At 49.2% G+C, this 25326-nt stretch overlaps 1 protein-coding gene across 4 annotated transcripts in view; it reads right to left on the minus strand.

Moving 5' to 3' along the window:
- GALNT18 (polypeptide N-acetylgalactosaminyltransferase 18) overlaps positions 1–25326 on the minus strand; it is a 409235-nt gene that overhangs the window by 231754 nt on the left and 152155 nt on the right. For all 4 annotated transcript variants that reach the window (XM_035265780.3, XM_035265778.3, XM_035265781.3 and 1 more), the window contains exon 2: positions 7406–7598. In XM_035265780.3, the coding sequence (XP_035121671.2) occupies positions 7406–7598 (193 nt within the window). The remainder of the gene's footprint in view (positions 1–7405; positions 7599–25326) is intronic.

The following is a 25326-nucleotide window of genomic DNA, read 5'->3' on the forward strand; positions in this document are numbered from 1 at the left end:
TGCTAAGTAAAATGTAAATGGAAATAGAAAAACGGGGAAGAGAATCATTTACAATGTAAGCAACCAACAAGAAGCAGGGATGCCATTTGTTCCCAAGACATCCTAGAGATCTGGGGAATGTGGGACCCCTGGGCTGAATGAACAGCTGCACAGGGAACAAAGTCAGCTGACTCTGACGGAAAAGCCACCTTAGGGACTGGGTGTCTCTGTGTGGGAGCTTTGTCAGTGAGCAGGCCAGGCCCATGGCACCTACAGCTGAGGAAGGTGGGGCAGAGCTGATCTGCTGGGGCAGGGAAAGGCAGGTCCTCATAGCTCCACCAGGCAGGGGAAGGTGGGTTCTGGGGAAGGTGGGTTCTAAGGAAGAGTGGGGCAACTTTGCTCTCTAGCGAAGCCTCACTCAGGGCTCAGCCTCTGATGCCCAGAACCCTGGGGATGGAGAGAAATCACTCCCCAGGGACTTCTGTGTAATCCATCCTGCTGTGCCTGCTGTCATCTACTGCCAGGCCAGTGCCCTGTCCCATGTGCTCCTTGTCCACATAGCAGTCCTTCAGGTCATTAAAGTCATGATCATGCTCCCCCAAGTCTTCTCTTTTACAAATCAGAGACCCAGATAATAAAAACAACTAAAAGCTAAATAGCACTTCCTATGTGTCAGGCAGTGGCCTGTGAGCTCTACACACATTACACAAACTCTGCAGTACCATTCCTAATTTACAGATAGGAAAACCAAGTCTCAGAGAGGCTAAGCAAATTTTTGGAAGTCACCCAGCTTATAAATAAGAGACCTAGCCTTGGAAAGCACAGAACCAGGTTTTAACTACTTACTACTCTAGAATCTACAGGAATGTCACCTGTTTGTCATATTACCCAATTTCTATTCTATTGTCCTCCTGTAAATACTTCACTTTCTCAATATCTCTTAAAATCCACTTCTGCAGTTGTGATCTGAGCAGCAGAGTAGAACAAAGCTATCACCTTCCTCTTTTAAAACATTATACTTCTATTAATACAGCTCAAGGTTACATTGCTTTTAAGAATAACATCATACTCTTGGCCCACAATGAAATTAACATTAACAAGAACCAGAGGTATTTCCCAAAGTGCTTTAAAGAGTGTTTTCCTCTAACTGTGTTTGTACAGATAGCATGTTCAACACAACGGCAAAATCATGATTAAGAATGTTTACTTTGGCCAGGTGTGGTGACTCACGCCTGTAATCCCAGCACATTGGGAGGCTGAGGTGGGCAGATCACCTGAGGTCAGGAGTTTGAGAGTAGGCTGACCAACATGGAGAAACCCCATTTCTACTAAAAATACAAAAAATTAGCTGGGCGTGGCGGTGCATGCCTTAATCCCAGCTACTAGGGAGGCTGAGGCAGGAGAATCGCTTGAACCTGGGAGGCAGAGATCGCAGTGAGCCAAGATCATGCCATTGCACTCCAGCCTGAGTGACAAGAGCAAAACTTTGTCTCAAAAAACGAATGTTTACTTTCACCTTTTGTCCTTAAGCTGCCTTCATGGAGAACACACTGTCCAGAGACCTCTGGGTCTCCTCCACAGAGCCAAGATCCCAAACTAGAAAAGCGCACTTGGGCGGGGTGGGGCAGGGCAAGGTGATAAAGAAGTGTCCTGGAACCCTAAGGCCCCTCATGTCCTAGCCCCAAGCCCTAACCCACCTTTCAGACCCAACAGCTGGTCCATCCTAATCCCTGGGAGGGAGGGGCATGGGCCTCAGGGGACACTGGAGAGAAGGGCAAAGTCATTACTGACCAGGCTCAGGAGCCTCTGAAGATCTGCTGGCCAGAGGTAGGAGGCAGCGCCTGCCAGAAGCTCTGCACTGAGCTGCCTTGGAGGGAAGCCATAGACTTGCCATGGAAACACGACAACCCTGGAGCTTGAGACTGGAGTCCCCACTTCTCCTACCCAAACCCACAACCCCTTCGACTCTCCTGTGTCCCTTGTTTGGAAACAACAGCCACTTCTTGCAGAAAAGAATGTGACATGAGTCTGAGGCCAAAGCTACAGAACTGGAAGGCACACATGTGCCACCTGGCCTGGCTGACATGGGTGGGAAGCCCACCTTCCTGAACCCCCTCAAGCTGGGGCACTCACTTCAACCCTGAGCCACCCTCCTTCTCCACAACTCATACCCATCTTCTCAGTGATGCCCCAGATGTCCCCTCCTCCTACCTCCCCACCCCTTGGGCAAAGGACCTCCTCAGTGGCTTCCTCACATCTTCATCTTTCAAAAAGATGACACGCAGTAAAATGCACCGAGCTTCAGGTGCAGTTCCATGAGTTTTGACACGTGTGTACTTCTATAGTCCACACCCCAATCAAGACTTGATATTTCCTTTTGCTCTTCTTGCCCCTTCTAGACTATTTTGGAGCCTACCAGGAAGGAGGAAGAGGGTGGACACCGAGACGCAGGAGGAAACACACAGAGAGAGTGACGGGTTGTCTGGAGCCTGCAGCTGGGCCGTGAGGGATGGAGCTGGGATGAAGCTTTCTGACTTTCAACCCTGAGACTGGGCATCTTCCCAGCCCAGGAAGGAAGCAAGCAAACCCCTGCCCAACCCTGGCCAAGGTCCCCCATGGGTGAGGTCCAGGAGGCTTCACCAGAGGAGTCTGCAGTGTCCTGCCTCCCCGGGTCTTCCCTCCTGCATGGCTGAGGGGCCTGCTCTGCTGCTACTACAACACTGCAAGGGGGATGAAAGGCGTTTTGATTTCCCCAGGAGCCAAGGGGCCTGGATCCTTGAGGAAGTCTGTCTCCTCTTTGTGCAAATGAGGTTGGAAAAACTGGTGCACTTCCTATGCCTATTACATATTCACAGGTGTGGGGGATTAGGATGTGGGCATCTTTGGGAGGCCATTATTCTGCCTACCCATGAAGCCAGAACCTGCAAAGTTCACAGATGCCAGATCTATCTCTAGAGCGTGGACTGTTAAAACAACTCTCCCCAGGGAGTCGGTGCAGGGAGGTGCCTTGCAGAAGCCACTGTCCAGGCCTGCCTCCCTGCCACAGAGGCACCAGAGGGACAGGGCTTCTGTGACCATCACATCCAGGCCCCTTCCTTACTAAAAGCCTGTGAGGACAAGTCCTCCCGGCCATTGAGCCTGGAAAATGGTCAGTAGACTTTGTGACTACCTTGCCCTCCCACCACCTCTGTCTGGGTTCCCATCTCAGTATAGACTCTGGGAGACACCTGTCCGACACTTTGCTGGGTGCCCGGCATACAATGAATGCTCAGTAAATGTTGGCCGGATGAAAACATAAATGAGGCCTAGCACCCAGCTGGACAGATGTGTTCCCTTCTAGTTGTGTCCTGTCTTATGTACAAGGCACTGAGCACAGTGCAGTCCTATCTCAGCCACATGACAAGCTGGGTCAGATTACATCTTTCAGCACCAAGAAAAAAAAAAGGAGACAAAGTAAGCGACCAGCTAGAGGTGACAGAAAGGAGGGGGGCCAGGATTCTGAACACTCACTTGTGGATCTAGGAATGAAGCCAAGAATAACATCAGGGTTAGAATTTGGAAGAGTAGAGCCAAGAACACCAAGAGCAAAGTGCAGAATACAAGCAGCAGGGACAGACGTCCCGAAGAGCAAACCGGAATTTACAAGAGGCACAGGAGCTCAGGCTATGTCAAGAGCCACACAGCGTGAATCTTCCAGAGGCTACTGTGACTGTGCGCTTCCTTTCCATGTGCTGACCCTCACACCTCAGTCCAAATCTCAACATCAGCCAGAGCCCAGGCATCACTCTGAGCCTCGGCACAGGGTTTCATGTTCACTAAAACAGTTTTTCCAGCATGTAGAGGCAGACCTTCCTCCCTCCAAACTGATCAGCAAATGCACAGTGCTATATTGTTAAAGCAGGCCCGCCACTCCCATTAGAGTGACATGAATGGACACCTCAAGGCAGTGTGGGACAGTGGTTACAGGCACAAATTCTGTTGCCAGACTGCCTGCCCCAGCTCTGCCACTAGTGACCTTGAGCAGGAGATGTAATCTCCCCGTGCCTCAGTTTCCTGTTCTGTAAGATGGAGGCTAGTCATAGGACCTACCTCAGAAGGTTACCATGAAGGCTCAAGGAGTTCTTATAAATTAAGTGACCAACATGCCTGAAAACATGGCTTTCCCAGACCGATGTTTGCCAGTGTTGTTTGAAATAGGATGAGAGTAAAATTATTGAAAAGCAATTTCCAAAATGAATTAAGCAGAATGAGCCAAGCAATGGTCTTGCTATAAGGCAGGGATGTTTTATGGGAACTAACAGACAAAGGGAGGCACTATTTCACCTAAGCCCATACTTATTTTGTGTGGTCCACCAACAGCTCTCCAATCTTGGGTGTGCGTCTGGCACATGAGCTGAAGTAGAGCTAGACAGAGCCTTCCAAGTACATGTGCAAAGAGAACCCTCTGCTGTTAAAGCCACTTTCACAGAGGCCTCCCTGAGGAGTGAGAAGCCTCTGTCTAGAGAAAGGGGCTGACAGAAGTTGCCTTGTGCCACAGGGGAGGTGTGGAAGCACCACAGATTGTCAGGTTCTGGTCAGAGGGAAGGTCTTTCTATTAGGACGATTGCTTCTCTCCAGCAGCTCAGGAGAAAACTGCAGAATTCTGCCCACTTAAGTCCTTCAGAGTTCCTCCCTTTCTCAGGCAAATCCCTCCCACAGGTGAGAGTGAGTGGGTCACTTCTCTCAGTCAAAGGTGAAGGGCTCCCACATGGGCTCTCATTGTGCAGCATCGTGCACAGTCAAAATAAACAGTGGTGGGCCAATGGCAGAGCCATGATTTGGCATCTGAGACATGGGTTCGAGGCTCAGTTCGGCTACTTATCTGACTGTGTGACCTCAGACAACACTCTTCACGCTCTTCAGCTTCCTCAGCTGAAACGGGGAGAATCCACCATTGCCTGGCATACCTTCACTGCAGTGTACAGTCCAAATGGAAAGGGCATTATTGGCACATCCAGGCCTGTGTGAATACCAGTTATTGTTATAACCAGGTTACAATCTGTAAGAGCCATTCTTTCCGTGGCTTCCTTTTCATTTTTCCTTCAATTCTGAACAAATATGTATTGAGCTGGGCCTATGTTTTGTGATAGATTGAAAAGTCCATGGCTCTTGTTCTGGCCAAGGTCATAGCCACATCCCCTGCAGGAACCAGACTGCTCTATTCCTGATGGCCCCTTCTCCAGAGCCCCTATGTGCTGCCCCCATCAGACCAGCTCCTCTCCAGCCCCAGGAGTGGTCTCTGCAGCTCCTCTGTGGATTGAAGCCCTGTGGCACTTAACTGAGGTCACCTTCAGGATATTTCCAGAATCCAACCCCGTTTCAGCACCTCCACTGCTGCCATCATGGTCTGAGCCACTAACTGGTCTCCATGCTCCCAGCCTTGCCCCCTCAGTCTGTTCTCAGCACAGCAGTCAGGGGCACCTTTGCAAGTGACAATCAGAGCATACTGCTGGTCTGCTCAAGCCCTTCCCATGGATCTCTGTCTTAGAGTAAATGCCACGCTCCTTGCAAAAACCTATGCAGGCTTTCTCCTGGGATTCACCTTGACTGCACGTTGGAATCACCCAGGAGCTCCAACAATACTGAAGCTGAGTGCCACCGCAGAAATGCTTATTTAGTTGATCTGGAGTGTGGCCTTGGCATCAGGATTGTTTTTTAAGGCTCCCCTGATGTGTAGAATGTGCAGCCAAGGTTGAGAACCACTGCCCTAATGATCTGCTTCCTGTTGCTCCTCTGGCATCATCTCCAACTACTGCCCCCTTGCACACCCTGTTCCAGCCATAGGGGCCTCCTTCCTCTTCAAACATGGCATGTGTGCTTCTGCCTCAGGGCCTTTGCACTTGCCACTTCCTCTGACTGAAAAAAATTCCCCTCATCCCCCAACAGTACCCTCATGGCTTGCTTCCACTTCTCCGCCAGGTCTTTGCTCAGATGTCATCTCTCAGTGAGGTTTTCTCTGACCATCTTGGAGAAATTGCAACTCCCCACTCCTATCCCAGGTGTGTGTCTCTCTCTCTCTCACTTTATATTTCTCCACAGCACTCACCACCATCTAACATACTACATATGTGACATCTTTATTTACTCTGTCTTCACCCAGCTAGAATGCCAGCTCTGGGAAGCAGGGGTTTCTGTATGTTTTGTTCACTGCTTTGTCCCTTATATTAGTCCATTCTCATGCTGCTATGAAAAAATATCTGAGACTGGGTAATTTATAAAGGAAAGAGGTTTAATTGACTCACAGTTCTGCCTGGCTGGGGAGGCCTCAGGAAACTTACAATCATGGTGGAAGACACCTCTTCACAGGGTTGCAGGAGAGAGAAAGAGAGCCAGCAGGAAAAATGACAGATGCTTATAAAACCATCAGTTCTCGTGAGAACTTACTCACTCTCACGAGAACTTACTCACTCTCATGAGAACAGCATGGGGGAAACCACCCCCATGATTCAGTTACCTCCTACTCGGTCCCTCCCACAACACATGGGATCATGGGAACTACAATTTAAGATGAGATTTGAGTGGAGACACAGCCAAACCGTATCATCCCTGTACTTAGTCTATGTTGGCAAGTGAAAGCATATTCTTCTCTCCCTTTGGACATCTTCGGCTGCTCTTTCATCCCCATAGCCCAGCCAGGTTCTTTCTGGGCCACAAACAACCATACCCAATTATATAGTATACAAGATATTCAATAAATGTCTGCAGAGCTGAACTGAATCTTCTCCCTAAAAGAACACAGCCTCCAAACCGAGCAGCAAGATCTTTCTCAAAGACTCCAGATAGAAGCTCACTGTGGTTTCCAGCTTTTTAAAAAAATGTAAAAATAAGGAGAAAAAGGGGAAACAGCATAGGGGGAGCTCACAAAAATTAATGAGATTTTCTCAGCTGTGGTACGTGCCCACATTTTTAATAATTGGGAGTAATGAGAATTCTCACTGAACCTTAAAGGAACATCCTGTAACAAAGAGAGAAGTTGAGACAGACTTCTCTGTCAGATGTAATGACTTGTTAGCCCCACAAGATGGATGTACTTTAAAAACTAATTTACAAAAAAAAAAGATGATTCGCAAAAATGCAACTAATTGGGTTAAAATGATATATTAACAGGAATCTGAGATGACTGTAGTACCCTTAACGACTAAATTAAATTGTTAACCCTCAAAGGTCTACTGGAAGAAAGCCTTGGCTCAACTCAGCCAATCGAGAAACTGAGGCTGAGGGAAGCAGAGAGTGACTTGCCCAATGCAAACCAAGGGGACAGGCCCTTGCCGATGCAGGAAAGGGACCCACGAGTCCAGACGCCCAGACCTGGTTCTGTTCCCAGCACTCTGGGGACCCCATCCCCCCATGGCAGGTTGACAAGGGCCCGGTCACTGACTCTGCTCACCCACTGGGTCTGAGGTCAGGCAGGGGCCGGTCCAGGGGCAGGCGGTCGCTGAGGTAGGCGTTGTAGCCGTAGTACTGGAACTGCTTCAGGGCCACGCGCCGGCCTTCAGGGCTGAGCTCCTGGCCCCAGTGTGCAAACAGAGAGGAGTCCGTGAAGGGCTCAGCCTCCGCCTCCTCAGGCTTGGCAGGAGCCTCTGGAGAAAGAAGGAACAGGAGACAGTGTGTCAGAGTGCACCCCTATGTGCCATGACAACCCCTTTCCCTTCCTCACAACAGCCTTTGGTAAAACAATCTTAGCGCCTTCTTTCAGGGATTGGGGTTGACGTGGGTTTTCATGCTATCGAAAGACCCATTCATCCATGAATCCATCCATTTATCTAACCCACAACCACCAGGCACAGGAGACAGAGAAATACACCCGACAGGGTCTGCCAAGAAGCTGATGGATGTGACCCTGATGCCCCATGGCTTTGAGTCAGAACCCCCTTTGTTTCCAGTGTGCCTCCGTGCCAGAGATGCTGGCCCCAGCCCTCAAGCTGGGCATCTGCTTCTCTGTCTCTAGCCTGTACCCCCATTTCCTGCTACTCCTGAGCCTGTTCCACACTGAGGCACCCAAGTTGGAGGTCTACTCCTCCACCCAGTTCTTGCCAGCCCTTCTCCGTCTTCACCATCTGGTCCTGTGGGGAGTTGCCTGGTGCACCACATGACATTCACCTGGCTATCGGCACTCTGGACAGACTGTCTCCAGCTGCTTCCAGACACTGTCCTCCGGAAGAGCGAATCAATGACACAGGTGACAGCCAAGCCATACCCAGGCCCTCCCTGCTCATGGGAGCCCTGGTGAACTTGGTGGAGGCAGCTCAAGGCCAACACATGGTTTCCCAGGAACTTCCCAGAAAAATGGAGGGGCATCACTAACTCTAAGAGCAGAGGCTTTGAAGTCACACAGTCGTGGATTTCAGCCACTGCTCCACCACGTACTGGCTACATGACCACAGTACAGTCAACCTCCCAAGGCCAAAATTTCCCCACCTAGAATGTGGGGATAATAATACTCAACTACCCTCCAGAGACTGTGAGGATTGCATTAAATAAAGTGTATAAAGCACTTAGATCAGTTTATGTCTCAGAACAAGTGCACAGCCAATGGCAATTCTGGTTATTACAGCAAGGGAAGGTTATTGAAATCTCTCTTTTATGGGAGCTAAAAGATAGATCCTGCCAGGACATGGGCTGACATTCCAGGACTTTGGAATTAGTTCATTGGAACAGTCATCAGGTGAATCATTCAAGGTCAGAAATCAGAGAAACCGGACAGAGACGGCAAGCCCACTAGACAGCATCTTCTATGCTCACAAATACATGAGGGAAGTAAGAGGTGGAGCCAGGAACCTGGAATGAGATCGAGACCAGAAAAAACAGAAGCAGGTCAGGGGGAGGAGAGGCAGGCTCAGGACACCTACCCACATCCTCTCATTGACCTGTATGGAGCTGATGGGTGCCTGGCACACCTAGGTACAAGCTGGAGACAGGGTAGAGTCTAGGGTTCTAAGGTCTTCAAGGCTGGAGAGCTTGGGGCTATAGACTGCCACTTCCTCTCATGGTGCTCTCCTAAAAGCCCATCTGGGAGAGAGGAGACTGCCTGGGAACAAAATGGGGAGCCTTCCGAAACATAAGCTCCTCTCATCATGGAAGGGTGCTCCATCACCAGAAGCAGGCAGAGGCTATCAAGAGTAGAAGGGGACTTAGCAAGCCCACGATTCTGAAAGCAGAGAGAGCATGTTGATGCCATAGATCTCAGTGCAAGAGATGCAGAAAGATCTGTAAACCAGCTCCCAGGTGCTGAACTCACTGGGTGCACATGCATAACGTATCTCTCTGGGCCACGTCCTCCAAATGTGACACCCCTGTAACTGCTGGGATAACAATAAGAGCTAACACTTGAGGAGCGCTCACTCCTTCCATGAGCCAGGCTCTGTCTTACGCATTTTTCTTGTATCAACGATCTTATCCCATAAGGTAGGAACAGTTGTCATCTCCATTTTATATATAAAGAAAGTGAGGCATAGAGAGAATAAGAAACTTGCCCAGGTTCACATGGAAGGAAGCGCAGTAGCTGGATTTCAGTTCCGGGAAGGCTCTCCCCAGGCAGTGCTCCTCCCACTATGCTATACAGCCTCTATATGGCAACGGGCTGCTAAAGTATGTGAAGTACAAAGACAAACATCGCATACCATCTTGATGACTGATTTTCTTTAAAGACGTGAAAGCAAACTCGGAAAATTAAACAGATTAGGATATATTGAAGCATAAAATGCAAACTATGCGAACACTCCTAAGACACAGCGTTGTCAGGATTGCAGTGGCCTGCCCAAAGCTCCATCCCAGAACTTGCTCATTCTTCTCCCCTACTAGGCATGCTTGAAGGGGAGCACAAGCATGCATGATCTTGAAGGTCCTTGTTATGTCTAAAAAGATGTATGACTCATTTGTTTGAAATGGGGGGTAGTAAAAATCTAAATCAGTGAACCAACTGAATCATATAATATTTAAAAGAAATGTAGTTTTATTGCTCTCAAATACCTAAATGGATATTACCAAGTAAAATGAGATCAGTTAATGGAAAATTATGATCCAAAATTAGGCCTGCATTGCATAATAATATATTATAAACATATTAAAGTCCTGGTGACACCACATGCTCCTACCTTTTCACTCAGTATGGGCACAAATGATGACAAATTCAAAACCAGTGAGTCCTGAAAGATGTGTTGGGGGCCCGACAGCAGGAAAGATGTAATATTTGTTGGATTTCTGCCAAGAGTCAAGCACTGTGACAGGTTATTTCCTTATCGAAGGTTACCTCTCTTCATCCTCACTGGTGCAGCTCCACAGAGCAGGACCACATCTGACTTGATCCCCACCGAACTGCCAGCTCCTGCACAGTAACTGATTTTCTTATAAGGGACTCAATCGATCATTTCAAAATACATCAGTTAATAAGTAACCCACAGTGGTTAGACACAATGAAAACAGAAGTGAAAAGTGTAAATGTCTAGTCCAAGCCCACCCAATGTGTCAGTGACATCGAATAATTGAATAAAGGCCTGGCTTCCTCCAGACTCCTCACTCTTTCCTCTACACCAGGCGTGGCAAACCATGGTCCAAGGGCCACCACTTACTTTTGGAAATAAAATTTTATTAGAACCCAGTCACGCCCATTTGTTAACATATTCTCTGTGGCTGCTTTGGAGCCGAAGAGCAGAGTTGAGTATGTATGGCAAAGATGACATGACTCAAGAAGCTGAAAACACTTATTATCTGATTCTTTAAAGAAAAAAATTGTGCCACCTCCGACCCTTTCCCCGGCCCTGTCTTCCCTGTACCTTAGAGCTGACTCTCCTCTCTGAACTCTATTTAATTCTTCTTTACTTCCTAAGAATGGGTTAAGAACACTGGCTGTGGAGTAAGAATCCTAGGGTTTATTCTTCAGCCCTACCATTTCCCAGTTTGGTCCACCTCATCCTGAGCCTCAGTTTCCTCTTCTGGAAAATGGGGTTGATAATAATTGTGCCTTCTTCATAGAACATTTGTGAGGATAAATGAGATGGACAGGTATGAGGCTCAGTGCAGTGCCTGGCATATAGTAAGCTCTCCATAAACACTGCTGAAACTGCACAGAGAACCCACAGCCCTATCAAGCTGCTTGAGTTCAGATGGGAAGGTGACCTTGCCAAGGTCCCCAGCTCTGAAAGATGCTGATGCCATCCAGCCCCACATGAAGGCTCTCTATGTCCACAGATGAGTGGTCTATGCTTAACCAGCCTAGACGCCACCCCTGACTCCACTGAGAAAGCAGGCCTACATGGTCATCCAGCAATGGGGGACCACCTTCAACATAATGGGGACAGGCAAAGAGCCCTCAGAGAAGTGCCTGGGCTGGGTCCTCTACAGGAGTCCTGGGTGTCTGGCACATCTGGTGATACCCAGACCCTCTGATATCTGGCATCTAGGGATGAGGCACCTCCCAGGAGTGGACTCCAGCTGAGGAACCTGCAGGGATTCAGACCTACCTGGGCATAACTGATCAACTGATGAAGTGACTTAAGAGAAGCACATCTCCAGGGGCTGAGGACTCCCCAGGAGGGCCCATTTGAGGCAGAGAGTGAACAGGGCACAATGAACTCTGTGAGTTGCAAAGCCAGGGCACATGGAGGAGAGTATTTGGAAGATTCTGAGCACAACCCACAGAGGCTGTTACTCCCTGCCTGCCCTCACCCAGCCCTGAGTGCTTGTCTGGGTCCCAGGGAGAAATAGGATGAGAGGGAAAGTGAAGGGGCTGCTTTGCCAGACAGCCACACTTGGGGCCCAAGCAGTGCTTGAGTCAGGGAAGGAGGAAGGGAAGAAATGATGTGATTAGGGCAGGTTGGGGAGCCCCCAGTGGGGCATGAGGAAACCTCTGGGGCAGGGGAAACATTACCATGCCATGTCCTTCTCTGCTTAGAACCCACCAATGGCCTTCTACCTCCTTCTTGTTGAATGCCTGCAAGGCCCAGCACTCACCTCCCACCTCTGCACCTGGCTTTTTCCTCTCCAGTCACACCTACCACTCGTCAGACTCACTAGACACATCTCACCTGGGTGCCTCAGTGCCTGCATTCCCCTGCACATCCTCCTGGCCAGTTCCCTCACTTCTATGTCTTTACTCAAAAGCCACTTTCTCAGCAAGCCCTATCCCAAACAGCCAGCTCTCTCCTTGGTATTTACATATATAGTCTCTGATATGGTTTGGCTGTGTCCCCACCCAAATTTCATCTTGAATTGTAGCTCCCATAATTCCCACATGTTGGGGAAGGGAGCCAGTGGAGGTAACTGAATCATGGTGGCAGGTCTTTCCTGTGCTATTTTCATGATAGTGAATAATCCTCAAGAAATCTGATGGTTTTATAAAGGGGAGCTCCCCCGCACACACTCTCTTGCCTGCCGCCATGTAAGATGTGCTTTTGCTCTTCCTTTGCCTTCCACCGTGATTGTGAGGCCTCCCTAGCCATGTGGAACTGTGAGTCTATTAAGCCTCCTTTTCTTTATAAAGTAGCTGGTCTCTGGTATGTCTTTCTTAGCAGCATGAGAACAGACTAATACAGTCTCCATTCATTTTGTTTGTTGTTTCCCCAACTGGAAAGTAGCTCTGTGAGGTCAGGGATTTGCTTTGTTCTTTGATGTATCCCTCAGACTCAGAACAGCATCTGGCACCTAGTAGGTGCTCAGCCAAAATATTAGTAAAATGAACAAATAGGGCAATAGTAGTGAGTCGGGGAGTCAGAAAGCCCCTGCCTGCTGGAGATTCCACCAATCTTTCAGAGGGAGTGGAAGGGGACTGCAGTCCTGTGCCAGCAGGTAGGAGCACAAAGCCAGTGAAGGCATGGCCAGGGCAAATTCCAGCTGTGTGCAGTTAATTCCTCCCCAGTTCACTTAAGCACATGATTGTGCACAATTACACAGACTGACAGGGCACACTTAGGAGCTTCTCAGGTGGTTCCAGAAAATATGGTCATTGGTAAGCAAGCTCTCCCAAGACTCCTCTGTAAATCTCTAATACCAGAGAATTACCAGGCTTCTCTCCAAAGTATCCAGAACAGGACTGTGCATGGAGTAATTACCCCAAAATATGGGAAGAAGGAAGATAAGGAAGGAGGCAGGGACAGAGGGAGGCTGTGTCTGCTTCTTGCCCCTCTCTCTCTCTTTCAAATCTCACCAAGAAAGGCTCAGAATCAAAGAGATTCCACTGAAGGGTCCAAACATTCCTCCTCCAAGAAACCCAGGCACAAAGGGCAATGAGTTGGGAAGATCCAGAGACTCTAGAAATCGACCTAAGATACCTTCAGGAAGTGTCCAGCTCAAATCACAGAACCACAGAGAACCGGATAGTCAGGCCAGGATTTCTCTTCCTTCCCTGAAACCCAGCCCATGGGTGTCCCTAAAGCTCAGCCGACATGTTGATACCTGTCTTCCCTCCTGAGTCTCATCTCCGAGGTGCTTGTTACAGAAATTCTCACCACCAATCCTTGAGGAGAGGATTCCCTCCAGAGGACACTAATCACTCCACACTTGAAGAGAAAGGTACAGTTGATGGGTCTGTGCAAAGCATGACATTTCTGACATTAAAGAGGCTGACTCCTTCCTCATTGTTGACATTGCTCAGAGGAATTCTCCCTGAGGGACCCTGGAGCAGTCACTCCTGCTCATCCCCAGAGTGCAGGAGCTGTGGCTTGGCCTGCCCTATTCAGAGAGGCTTCCTGATGAGTGTGCTTCCCTTGTTTGCTGGGCCTTGGAGCTCAATGTCAACTTTTCTCACAAAAGGTGTTTACCCCTTTTATCAGCTAAGAAACAAATATTTAAGCAAGTTTATTCTATGCCAAGCTTATTGCTTGGATCTTGAAATAAAAAGATTACTCAGATGTGTTTCCTATCCTCATGTAGCATCCATTTTAGTGGGAAAGGCAACCACACAGAGAATGTGACCAATGCTCTCTACAAGGGTGTATAAGATGCCATTGGGTCCCTGGAGATGAGGGAAAAGGGGGCAGAGGGAAGGCTTCCTAAAGGAAAGGATACTTGAATTGAAGAATAAGTGCGATCCTCAAGCTCATTTCTGGGAAGTACACCCCAAAGTAGAGGCCAAGAAGAACCAAGATGCAGAAGGAGGAAATAGCACTCTGTGGGGCTCAAGGCTGCTAGACAGATAGCTGTACAGATCTGAAACCAGGAAGCCAGGCCCAGAGCATCCAGGGCCTCAGCAGGCTGGGGGGCGCCTATGGATAGGGGCAGGAACAACCACCGTGAAGACTGTGAGACTGAAAGCCTTGGGATTAGTGTTATTATTTGGAAATAGTTTCTCAGCCCACAAGTGAGCATCCCAATGCATCACAAAAAAGGTATTCTCTTAAGTGGCACTGGGTGTGATGACTCATACCTGTAAACTCAGCACTTAGGGAGGCCAGGAGCTTAAGACCAGCCTGGGTAACATATAAAAACCCCATCGCTACTAAAAATACAAAAGTTAGCCGAGCATGGTGGTGCATGCCTGTAGTCCCAGGTACTCAGGAGGTTGAGGCGGGATGATTCCTTAGGCCCAGGAGGTCAAGGCTGCAGTGAGCTTTGCCACTGCACTCCAGCCTGACAGAGCAACACCCTGTCTCAAACAAAACAAAACTAAACTAAACCACAAAATGGCAAAGTGCATTATTTGGGGTGTAACTGCAGCCTGATCTTGGGTGTCTACTCTAAAAGCTTTAGCCCGGAAGCTGATTCACTAGTACAGTGTTCCCCAATTCCATCACACTGCCCTTACCTCTCCTGGAATGATCATAGATTAGGGAAAACTGCAGCTGGGAGACCTTCAGGGGCTTATTGCTGAGCTCACAGCCGTGACCACAGCGTTACCTGCAAATTATGGGCCAAGACATACTGTCTGACTGGAGGGCTGGAGAAACTTTAGGTCCCAGGAAGCTATTCACTTGGTCTGTACTGGTTCATACTAATTGTTGAGCTATTGAAATACCTTCCTAACAATGGCAAATGGCTGCTGCCCGGAATACATCCAGGGCCTCCCTGCAACTCCAGGTGCCCTGGCCCTTTTCCTGGAATGCTCCAATTCTTTCCACAACCAGCAACTCAAAGGCCCATCCAGGAGCGCCAGGACTCTGCCCTAGGCTGCATTGAGCATTCCTATCAATCGGTTAGTACGTGTCCCTTTCCCGGCGTTTGCCAAGTATGTTTTAACTTGCTTGTGACCACTTGCTTGTGTCTTTCCTGGGTGGGCCCCTGTGAATAAGAGGGACTGGTTTCTGGATACCTACTCGCTCAGGTCATTCACTTCCCCATGGTCAACCCCAGGCCTCATTGTCCATGACCTGTTTTCATAAAGTTCTACCAATGAGCACCTAGAGCACCTGGGAAATGCCACAATGTGGTCTCAGCGATACTCCCAGAGTCCCTGACACGCAGCCCATTGATGAGAATGGAGCTTACAGATACATCCTGACAGATCCATGCTAATTCATGGAGACAAGTGGGAAGTGGGACAGGAAAGAGCTTGCAAAGCTTTGAGCAATGAATACGATGAAAGCCGCAGCTCTGAGTGTTGTGTGTGGGCTAATTGGCCAGGCAAGAGGAGCACATCTGGAGACCTGCCAAGGCTTTTGAGGCTCCTGAAGCCACTGATGCTGAAAGTAGGAATTCCTGCATGAGGAGTGCTGCTTCGGTGGACAGCCCAAATGAAGGGCTGGCCCCACTGACTCATGCTCCCAGATTGTGGTGGTGCTGAGACTGCATAATGGAGTGGAAAGGAAACAGGCTTGGAGTGAAAGGGGCACTGGAATGCTGCCCAGCCCCGTCTAGGTCTGACAGCCTCACCCTCCCAGACCAGATCCCTGGAGATCCTCTTCTGCTGAAGCTGAGCCATTTTGCCAGCTTGCCATCACTGCAGGTGGACATTCTGAGGTGCTGGTGGCTTCTTGGAGGAGCTGCAGGAGAGGCTGTAGCCCGGACCTCTTCCTAGGCAAGAATCTAGCACTTGTATCTGCTCCTCAGATTGGAGGACAAGGGAATTGGAGGAGTCCTATGGCATGGTCGCTGCTGGAGGTCACAGTGGTTTAGGGCTCCCACCTCAAGGCTGGGCTGCAGGAATGGCTAAGCCCTGCCAAGGGGACAGACAGAGCCACCTGGAATGCAGCTCACCTGGCTGAGTGACCCTGGCCCGCTGCCCAAGCTGGGCTGTGTGCTCTGGAAGTGGCAGCTCTGCTTCTTGTCCCTCGGTTTGAGCGCCTTTAGGGATGTGTTCCCAGGAAACCACTGGAGCCTTCTTGTTTCTTGTGACTTACTCAGTTTACAGTATGTCCCTCTCTCAGGCAGAGGGGATAGCTGAGAAGGCTTTGAAAGTGGGTGGGGAGGGGGGCCTAGCTTTTGCCCTGCAGCCAGTTCTGTAGCCTCTGCTATTTCTGTTTCCGCCCTCAGGCCATGCTCATAGCTGGAAGCTTTGGTTGTTTTGGTGATGAGATCCAGACCGGGAGAAACTAGGACAGGCAGGTTGTGGGGGGGCAGGTATCTGCCTGCCATGGGCCCCAAGACCAGGCTGGGGGGGCCAGGTACCTGCCTGCCATGGGCCCCAAGTCTAAAGTGCATTTGGGGCACAGAACCAAATGGTCCCGTCTCCTGGTCCTCCTCCCAGAGTGTACTGGGGACGCCTTCCCTCCCCGCCTCTGGGTCTGCTATTAACTCTCTTTAGGAAAGACCCAGAACCCCTTCGAGTCTCCACTTTCTTCACTTGTGAATGGAAACCGACTGTCAGGCTGCTACAGAGTCACTGCGGGGTCGGCTTTGGCAGAGATGAAGGCTAAGCATCAAATAATGCAGCAAGCATCGCTGAATATCCCAGATAAGAATTCATAAAAATGCTTTCCTTTTCTTCCACTCCCACTTTTTAAAACAGCTTTATTGAGGTATAATTTACATGCCATACATTCACCCACTTTAAATGTACAATTCAATGATTTTTTTTAAAACTTTTCTTCCGCTCCTGCAGGGCCTCGTTGAATGCTTTATTTTGGGTTAAAAAGAAGAGGGCTAATTGAATGTTCAGAAATGTACATTTCTCTTATCGGCTTTCAGTCAACTCCTGCTTGCTGCCTTCCAATGGTGAGAAGTCACCATTATTCCCACTAAAGAGCTTGATGCTTGGGCCTTGCCTGAGAAGCCCAGACCGTGTTTGCAGAGCATCAAAGCCCAGTTCACCAGAGCACTGCTAATGAGGGTAGGACTCACACCGCCATGCAGAGGGGTCACATCACAAACAGCTGGAACAGCAGTGTCCAACCTCGGCTGCCTTCAGCTTGCCATCTGCCTCGTTGCCTTCACAACTTGCGGGCCTGTCCTCCCTCCCCTTCCAAACACCCAGCCTTGAGATCCAAATCCCAGCCTTTGTGCCTGGTCCCAGCCCAAGCCAAGCTCTGAGACCTGTGCAAAGCCGGCTGGTCCGGGAGACAGGAAGCCTCAGCTGACCCTCAGCTCCAACACGCGGCAAATCCCCAACTCACTGGGCCTCTGTTTCTCTTCTGTAAGCTGGAGCCAGTGATTGCGTTTCACTTGAGAGAGAAGGGGGACTTCGGCATATCATAGTGGTACTCTTATATCCAGCAAAGCAATCTGTTATGCCTCTGCTTGTAGTTAGGCTCCCAAAGGACAATTTTCAGACTTTTGAAAACATCCTCTAATATGTCAAGCACCCGAAAGTAAATGCACTATTCTGCTAAGTGGAGGGCTTCCCCTCTTCTCTGCTTCTAGAGTTGCATTCAAACATGAGCCGAAGGTCTTTTGCCAACGGTCCCCACAATTAGGCTTTCTCTCTCTGGAATCCTCAGAGCTGCCAAAAGAATGAAGTGGAATCTGACAGCAAAGAGCTTGAAACTAATCAGGAGGAAGGAGCCCCGACAGTCTCAGGTCCAACATTATTAAAATCCTCTGCACAAGGACTTCATTCAGCATGGCAAAAGCAAATCCAGGATAGCTTCCTCTGGCACCTGAACAGTGTTGCAGGGAAGAAGAGAGGCTTCTTCAGGGTGCCTCAGCCCAAGGTAGGGCGAGGTCTGCGGTCCAGAGAGCTGCCCCACTGCAAGGCCAAGGGCGGGCTCCACTAGGCGCTGAGCCGTCCAGCACAAGGAGCTCTGGAGGCAGCTCTGCCCTGGACTGGCTGTGTGACCTCATCAAGCTCTTAAACCTCTCTGAAACTCAGTTTGCTCATCTATTGAATGGGAATAATAATATCTACCTCTAAGATTGTTGCAAAGATTAAATAAAAGTGCTTAGCAAACCCTTGGACAGGTGGTAAAGTATATTAGTTTCCTGTGGCACTCTAGCAAACAACCACAAACTTAGTAGTTTGACAATGCAAATGTATTATCTTCCAGTTCTGAAAGTAAGAAGTCTGACCAGGGTCTCACTGGGCTAAAATTGAGGTGTTGGTAGGGCCATGCTCCTTTCTGGAAGCTCGGGAGGAGAAATTCTGTTTCCATGCCCTTTCCCATTTCCAGAGACTGCCGGCATTCCTTGGCTCATGGCCTCTTCCTCCGTCTTCCAAGCTCACTACAGTGGGTCAAGTCCATCCCACATTGCAGCACTCTGATCTCTTCAGCTCCCTCTGTCATAGTCTCAAGGACTCCTAAGATTGCATTAGGCCCACCTGGGAAATCCAGGCTATGCTCCCTCTTTAAAAGTCAGCTGAATTCACAACCTTAATTCCATATGCAACCTCAGTTTCCCTTTTGCCATGTAAGGTAACATATTCACAGGTTCCAGGGATTAGGATGTGTATGTCTTTAGGGGCCATTATTCCGCTACCATAGTAAGAGTCCAATCATCATGTGGCTTTTCCCATTTATAAAAGAAATTCTAATACTTCACTCACAGGGTTATAGTGAGGCAAAATATCAACAGCTGGCATCTGTCAAGAGCCTACCACGTCCAGCATTACTTTGAGCAAAACCACTCTGTCCACCCCAAAATTCAGTGAGTTGTGAACACACCCTGTACAATCTGGGCAGGGGTGTCATCCAGGTTCTCCAAAGGAGCAGCGCCCCTGAGGGCTGCAGGTGGCCATGAGCCATGAGGGCCTCATCTCTGCCCACTCCTCCCTGACCTTGAAGCACTTTTGGCCTTTCCTCCCTCGTGCACTCACTACCAAGCAAGAAAGGAGAGCCCTAGATGGTGCCAGGCAGGGACGGAGGTAGTCACCCTCCTGCCCCTGTTTCCTCCTGGTCCACACAGACGAAATAATCACAGTGTCCAGCTGGCTTCCTGCTACTGTTCTTTGGACTTAGGTGTTGGTTTTTGGCTACTCTAAGTGTGGATTTCAAAACTCCCTAAAGCTGCAGTTCTATTGTTAGTTTGTTGTGTTGCTTTTATTTGGGGAGGGGAATTTAGGACCCACTGAGAAACAATGTTGAAATTGTTTTTCTTTATAAACTACCCAATCTCGCCAAAATGGTGAAACTCCGTCTCTACTAAAAATACAAAAATTAGTTGGGTGTGGTGGCAGGTGCCTGTAATCCCAGCTACTCAGGAGGTGGAGGCAGAGAACTGTTTGAATCTGGGAGGTAAAGGTTGCAGTGAGCTGAGATCATGCCACTGCACTCCATCCTGGGAGACAGAGCGAGACTCTGTCTCAAAAACAACAACAACAAAAAACCTACCCAGTCTCAGGTATTCTTTTATAGCAACGCAAAACGGACTAAGACAGCCAGGGATAGAGGAATTTGGCCTGCACCCTGGGAGGTACTGGCAAGAGTTAGGGGAGGTAACAGTTAGGGGAGGTAACTCCAGCCAGATGGGCTAGGACTCAGGAAGGGTGGTGGGCCCCAACAGGAAACCAGAGTCACTTCAGTCTGGGCTGACATGGCAGGCAAGGGACAGAAAGACATCTGACTCTGCAAGCTTAGTCCAGATACTACAGGATGATCTCTCTCAGTCAGAAAAATCCCACCGCACTCCTGAGGGGCTGGCAGTGCTGTGTCCTTCCTCCTCTGCAAGGGTGACTTCTGGGCCTGGGGGTGTCTGAGTGCATGGCTGGGATGACTGGTGCAGGTAGGAGCAGCAGGGCTGGGCGTGTACATATGCTCACAGAAGTGAAAATAGCCTTGATTAGAAATTAGGCAGAATGAAAGCTACTATTAAAGGCTCAAGTTTTGTTTTTTGTTTTTTTGAGAGGAAGTCTTGCTCTGTTGCCCAGGCTGGAGTGCAATGGCACAATCGTGGCTCACTGCAACCTCTGCCTCCTGGGTTCAAGCAATTCTCCTGACTCAGCCTCCTGAGTAGCTGGGACTACAGGTACACGCCACCATGCCCAGCTAATTTTTGTGTTTTTAGTAAAGATAGAGTTTCACCATGTGGGTCAGGCTGGTCTCGAACTCCTGACCTTGTGATTTGCCTGCCTTGGCCTCCCAAAGTGCTGGGATTACAGGTGTGAGCCACCAAGCCCAGCCTAAAGGGTCAGGTTTGTACACTCCATGCCAACTATATAAAGCACATGTAAAAAACAAAAACTCATTTTAGAGAGTGGCAAATGCCTGTATCTTAGGAACCAGAATTTATATGTGCCATTACTTGCTACTTTAAAACAACTCTTTAAAGCTAGAATTCTGCCTAGGAGAGATATAATAAACTCTCAAGCACATACCATTATCCCCCTCCCACAACGCCCACCGAGCTGAAAGCCTGGAGCTGACACTCGGACTTCTAAATATATACTACACTGTTCACACATAAAACAGTGCTCCCAGTGTTTCCACACATCAGTAGGAATGAACGTGCCGGACCGACCCTGCTGATGTTAAAGAGGCATGCTTCTCCTGACACAGACGCACAGATGGGAACAACTGGCCTGGACAGGGAGAAGGCTGTGTGGCCCTTGCCAGTAGGACAGCCTGCAGCCCAGAACAACGCCAGGCACCTGCAGCCGCAGCTCCCTTCAAGGCCCCAGCAGAATTGGGAACCTAGCAAGAGTTCTTGCTTTGGGAAACCTGCAGCCTGAATGAAGCTGCAAAAATCACGTGTGCCTTTTGTAATATTACTGTATCACGTTTCCCCTGTCTCCAGCAGCCTCTCCCAGGAAGCCTGCCTGTTTCTAGTTTCTTTCTTCTGGGAAGAAAAAAGGGGAGCAGGGAGCAGGGTGCTGTAGGAACAGCAGCAAGCATCCAACTTCACCCAGAGGACTGTTAGATCACAGATCGCAGGGTCCCACCCCAGAGTTTCTCATTCAACAGTCTGAGGGGAGGCCTGAGATTGTGCATTTCTAGCAAGTTCTTAGAGGCTGCTGAAGCTGCTGGTCCATTTCTCCACTCTAAGAATTGCAGCTCTAGAGAGGGGCTTCCTATAGCTTCTTGGCTCTCAGTACATTCAGTGTGTGGCTGTGACAAGTCTTGTCTTTTTTTTTTTTTTTTTCCTGCAATGGAGTCTCGCTCTGTTGCCCAGGCTGAAGTGCAGTGGCATAATCTTGGCTCACTGCAACTTCCACTTCCTAGGTCCAAGTGATCCTCCCACCTCAGCCTTCTGAGTAGCTGGGATTACAGGCTCTTGCCACCATGCCTGGCTCTTTGTTGTTGTTGTTAGTAGAGGTGGGGTTTCACCATCTTGGCCAGGCTAGTCTCGAACACTTGACCTCAAGTGATCCACCCACCTCAGCCTCCCAAAGCGCTGGGATTATAGGCATGAACCACCGCACCCAGCCCTTCTTTTTCTTTAGCCTGCCATTTTCTCATCAGTAAATACAAGGTGATGTCTAAGATCCCTTCATGTCCTAAAATGTCTCAATTCTAAGGTGGCTCAGATCGCTGATTCTGGCATACACAGGGCCTGGTGGCTTCCACTCAAGCAGAATGTTCAATGGAAACCTTAGGCCTCTAGTTCAAACCCTTGCCTGAAGTTTGACACAGCCAGGCAGCAGCTGATTCTAGGACTGGGAAGTCAAAAAGGGTCCTGATGCCCTCATTCCTGCTCAGTGCCCCCTCCACCACCCAGGAGGGGTCATGCAAAATAGCTCTGGGGAAAGGCAACCTGCTCAAAGAACAAGTATTTGGGGTATTAGCCAAACCCCAGAACCTGAGTCCTGGGCACACCCACAAACCTCCTCCCTCAGAGACCCCTTATCTGTGTTGGTGCCTGAGTCTAGATGTAAAGCATGTACCTGCCCCTAGAGGACAGGCAGGTGGGACGATAAGCAGTACTCTGCAGTGTGGAGCGAGAGGATATCAATCACAAGACCCTGGGACTATTCGCCCAGGCTCCCACAAGAGAGCAGAGTTCCCATTACCCTCAGTTATCATTGGCTGTACCCTCACACATGGGCGCGCATGCATGCGTGCAAACACACACACACACACACACACACACACAGTTCCAGAAGCCCACAGTAGCCTACAAAAGCTCATCCTGAAAACAGATTCTTCTAGTCCCAAGTGGTTGCTCACTGCATGTACAAGAGCTTTAAAAATGTGTCATTTCAGAGATGAGAAAAGAACACTTATAAAAACAAATTTGCAAGAAGAAATATTATTCCATTAACTAGCCCACATCTGATTCTTTAAATACAGCGTGTGGTGCAGAAGTATAAATGTGAGCCAGGGCCCCAGTGAGTCTGAGGTCTGCTCACACGCCTCTGGGAGCCCCAGCTGTGGTGGCCACAGGGCTGAGCGTGTGGCCACTCCCAGGAGCTGTTGGTTCACTGGACGTCTTTTCATTACTGTCCTAAGTCGTAAATCTCTCACCCCCAGCAGTCACAGCTATATTTCATTGGGGAGAAGTGGATTTGTCCTTCGAAAAAAGTTAACAAACAGGTCCTCCCAACCCCAGGTCCTGGCAGAATTGGAAAAGGCTTTGAATCCACGTCAAAGAAGCCATCAAAGGAAATAGGCCATTTTCAAACAAAATCCATTTCTCGAGCATGACGGTAAAAATATTTTTCACATGAAAGATGTGAACCCTTTATGATGTCTCGGCGCTCTGTATTATGAATGCAGTATGTGTCCAGCGGAATGTGTGCAAAAAACCGTCATGCTCATGATTTTGAAAGGGGGAAAAATTAGTCCTTTCCATCTGCCAAATTCTTAATTTACCAACCAGTCGTGCTCCTTGAGCACCTGAGGCAGAGGAAGGAGGCACTCCAGCCTGCAGCCAGACAAAATAAGCAAAGGTTTTAGACAAAGAAATTCTGCACATCCAAGATGTGGAGAATGGGGTCCCGGGTTTATCTATCTCTGTCAGCCACAGGCTTCGAAAGGCATCCACACTGATGGGGTCCCATCTTCAGTGGGTCCCAGGATTTTCCACAAGGTCTGAACCTTCTTCCATAATCATGAGTTTTTGCTCCACAAATGGATTTTTAAAGTGAACAAAAAAGCCTGTTCCTATGCCCAGAAAGGATCTTGAGAGGGCCAGCCAGCCTTCCTGGGAGACTTGAGGTCTCCTAGGCTAGACCTAAGGAGGACTCTGCTCAGAGACACTGCAGTCCTGAAGTTCCTCCTCCATGCCACACCCCAAAGCTAGTGAGCAACGAGAGAGGGCACCTTGATACGCAGTCCATCTTAGGTGCATGAATATCTCCTCTTCAGGAAGGAGGCATGGCCCAGATCTAATGCCCTTTCCTCCTGGTGGGTAGCTCAGAAAGAAGCTCCCTTGCAGGCCCTGGCACACTGAGGAAGACGTATTGGCTTGCCCCACTTTTTTCTGGGTACCCATAGAGAAGTGAAAATTGAAGTCTGCAAATTTGTCATTATAAATGAAATGAAATTCATTTATTCAATTAATATGCATCAAGATGCAGCTGCGCAGAGAGCAGCATAACCTAGGGGTGAAGTACAAACCCTCTGAGTCATGCTGCCCGAGTCTGGAGCTTGGCTTGACTGCTCACTTGCTGTGTGACCTTGTACAAGTCACTTAACTTTTCTGTGTCTCCATTTACTAAAGTGGAAAATTGGGGATAATCATACCACCTACTTTCTTACGGGGTTATTGTGAGGATAGAATGAGTTAATAACAGAGCCTTTCACATTCTATGGGCAATATAAACACTGGCTGTTACTCTTACTGTTACTGGTCAGGTGCTGGGCTAGGGGATGGGGGTAGAAACATGAGCAGTGAGGAGTTGTTGGGGAGGCTGCTTATTGTTTCTTGTCTTCTCCACCAGCACTGAGTACACAGAGAAACTGAGAACACAAGGCAACTTCTCTATCCTCTCCACGAGGACGGAGAGAAACCAGTTCCCACTGGTACCCTGGGTGAGGTGCCTCAGGATGCCTGAGGAAGGTCTGTTCCCAGATCCTCTCCCCCAGTCCTGCTAAGGTCAGCGGAGGAAGGGAAGTCAAAGAGGCCACATTGGAACAGGTAGCTGAGTGCTGCCATGGGAGGATCTCCATATTTAGGTTGGCTTCCTCTGAGGCTGGGGAGTTGGGTAGGCAGGGGGCAGTCTTTCTGCCAGCCTGGTCCGTCACGCCCAGGGCTAGGAAGCAGAGATTCCCACCTTAGGGTGCTGTCACTGTACAGGAAAACATCAAGCATTACTCGAAGCTTGAGTGCTGCTCCTCCAGGCTGCATGGACGGTGTCACGCTGCCCTCTGATCCTGGAGCTTGTGATCCGTATCCATGGCAGCTCAGTAGCCACAGAAACTGAAGCCACCTGGCCATGAGATTGGGAAGCACATCTTAGGCAGAGGCTTGAGAGTAGCCCCGGGAACTAGAGAAGCCTGGAGGTGACAAGCTTCTCTGCTGTTGGGGGTGATCAGGGGTAGAGGAATAGAGTGCCTAGACTCTCATTTCACCCACCTGTACAAGACATACCACGGTTAGCTCCTGGACCACGAACCTGGGCAAGGTCAGCTGGCTCCATCTTAACCACTTCTCCTCTGCCAGGCCCCGGAGGATGTGGAATTACTGGAAGGTATGTATGCAGGGTACTCAGCGGTCTCTTGGGGAGGGGCTCGTACTTTCACACTGCTGAGCAGTTGTGCCTTCTCCCCTGGCCTTGCTCTATGGCTCACCAGGGCTCTGCTCAGCACAGTGGGTAAGAAGGTCCCCCAGATGTGGATGTGAGCCAAAATCAGGCCCAAAGCAACCACAGGAGGCATCCATCCAGGCCCGCGCTTCTCAGCCTTTCTCAATCACAGCCTAAAGAAGAACTGCATTGTCTGCATTACACCCATTATACACAAACACACATAGGGAAACGAGGCTACAAAATAATCTCTAACATGACTATGTGTGATTAATCTGACGTATTCTATTTTATTCTATAATATTCTATTAAGAAAAAATGCTGTTCATGACCTAGTAAATTGATTCCATGACCTGCTGGGTGGGTTGTGACTGCATTTTGCAAAA

The sequence above is a fragment of the Callithrix jacchus genome, chromosome 10 (assembly GCF_049354715.1).
Source record: "Callithrix jacchus isolate 240 chromosome 10, calJac240_pri, whole genome shotgun sequence".
NCBI lineage: Eukaryota > Metazoa > Chordata > Mammalia > Primates > Cebidae > Callithrix > Callithrix jacchus.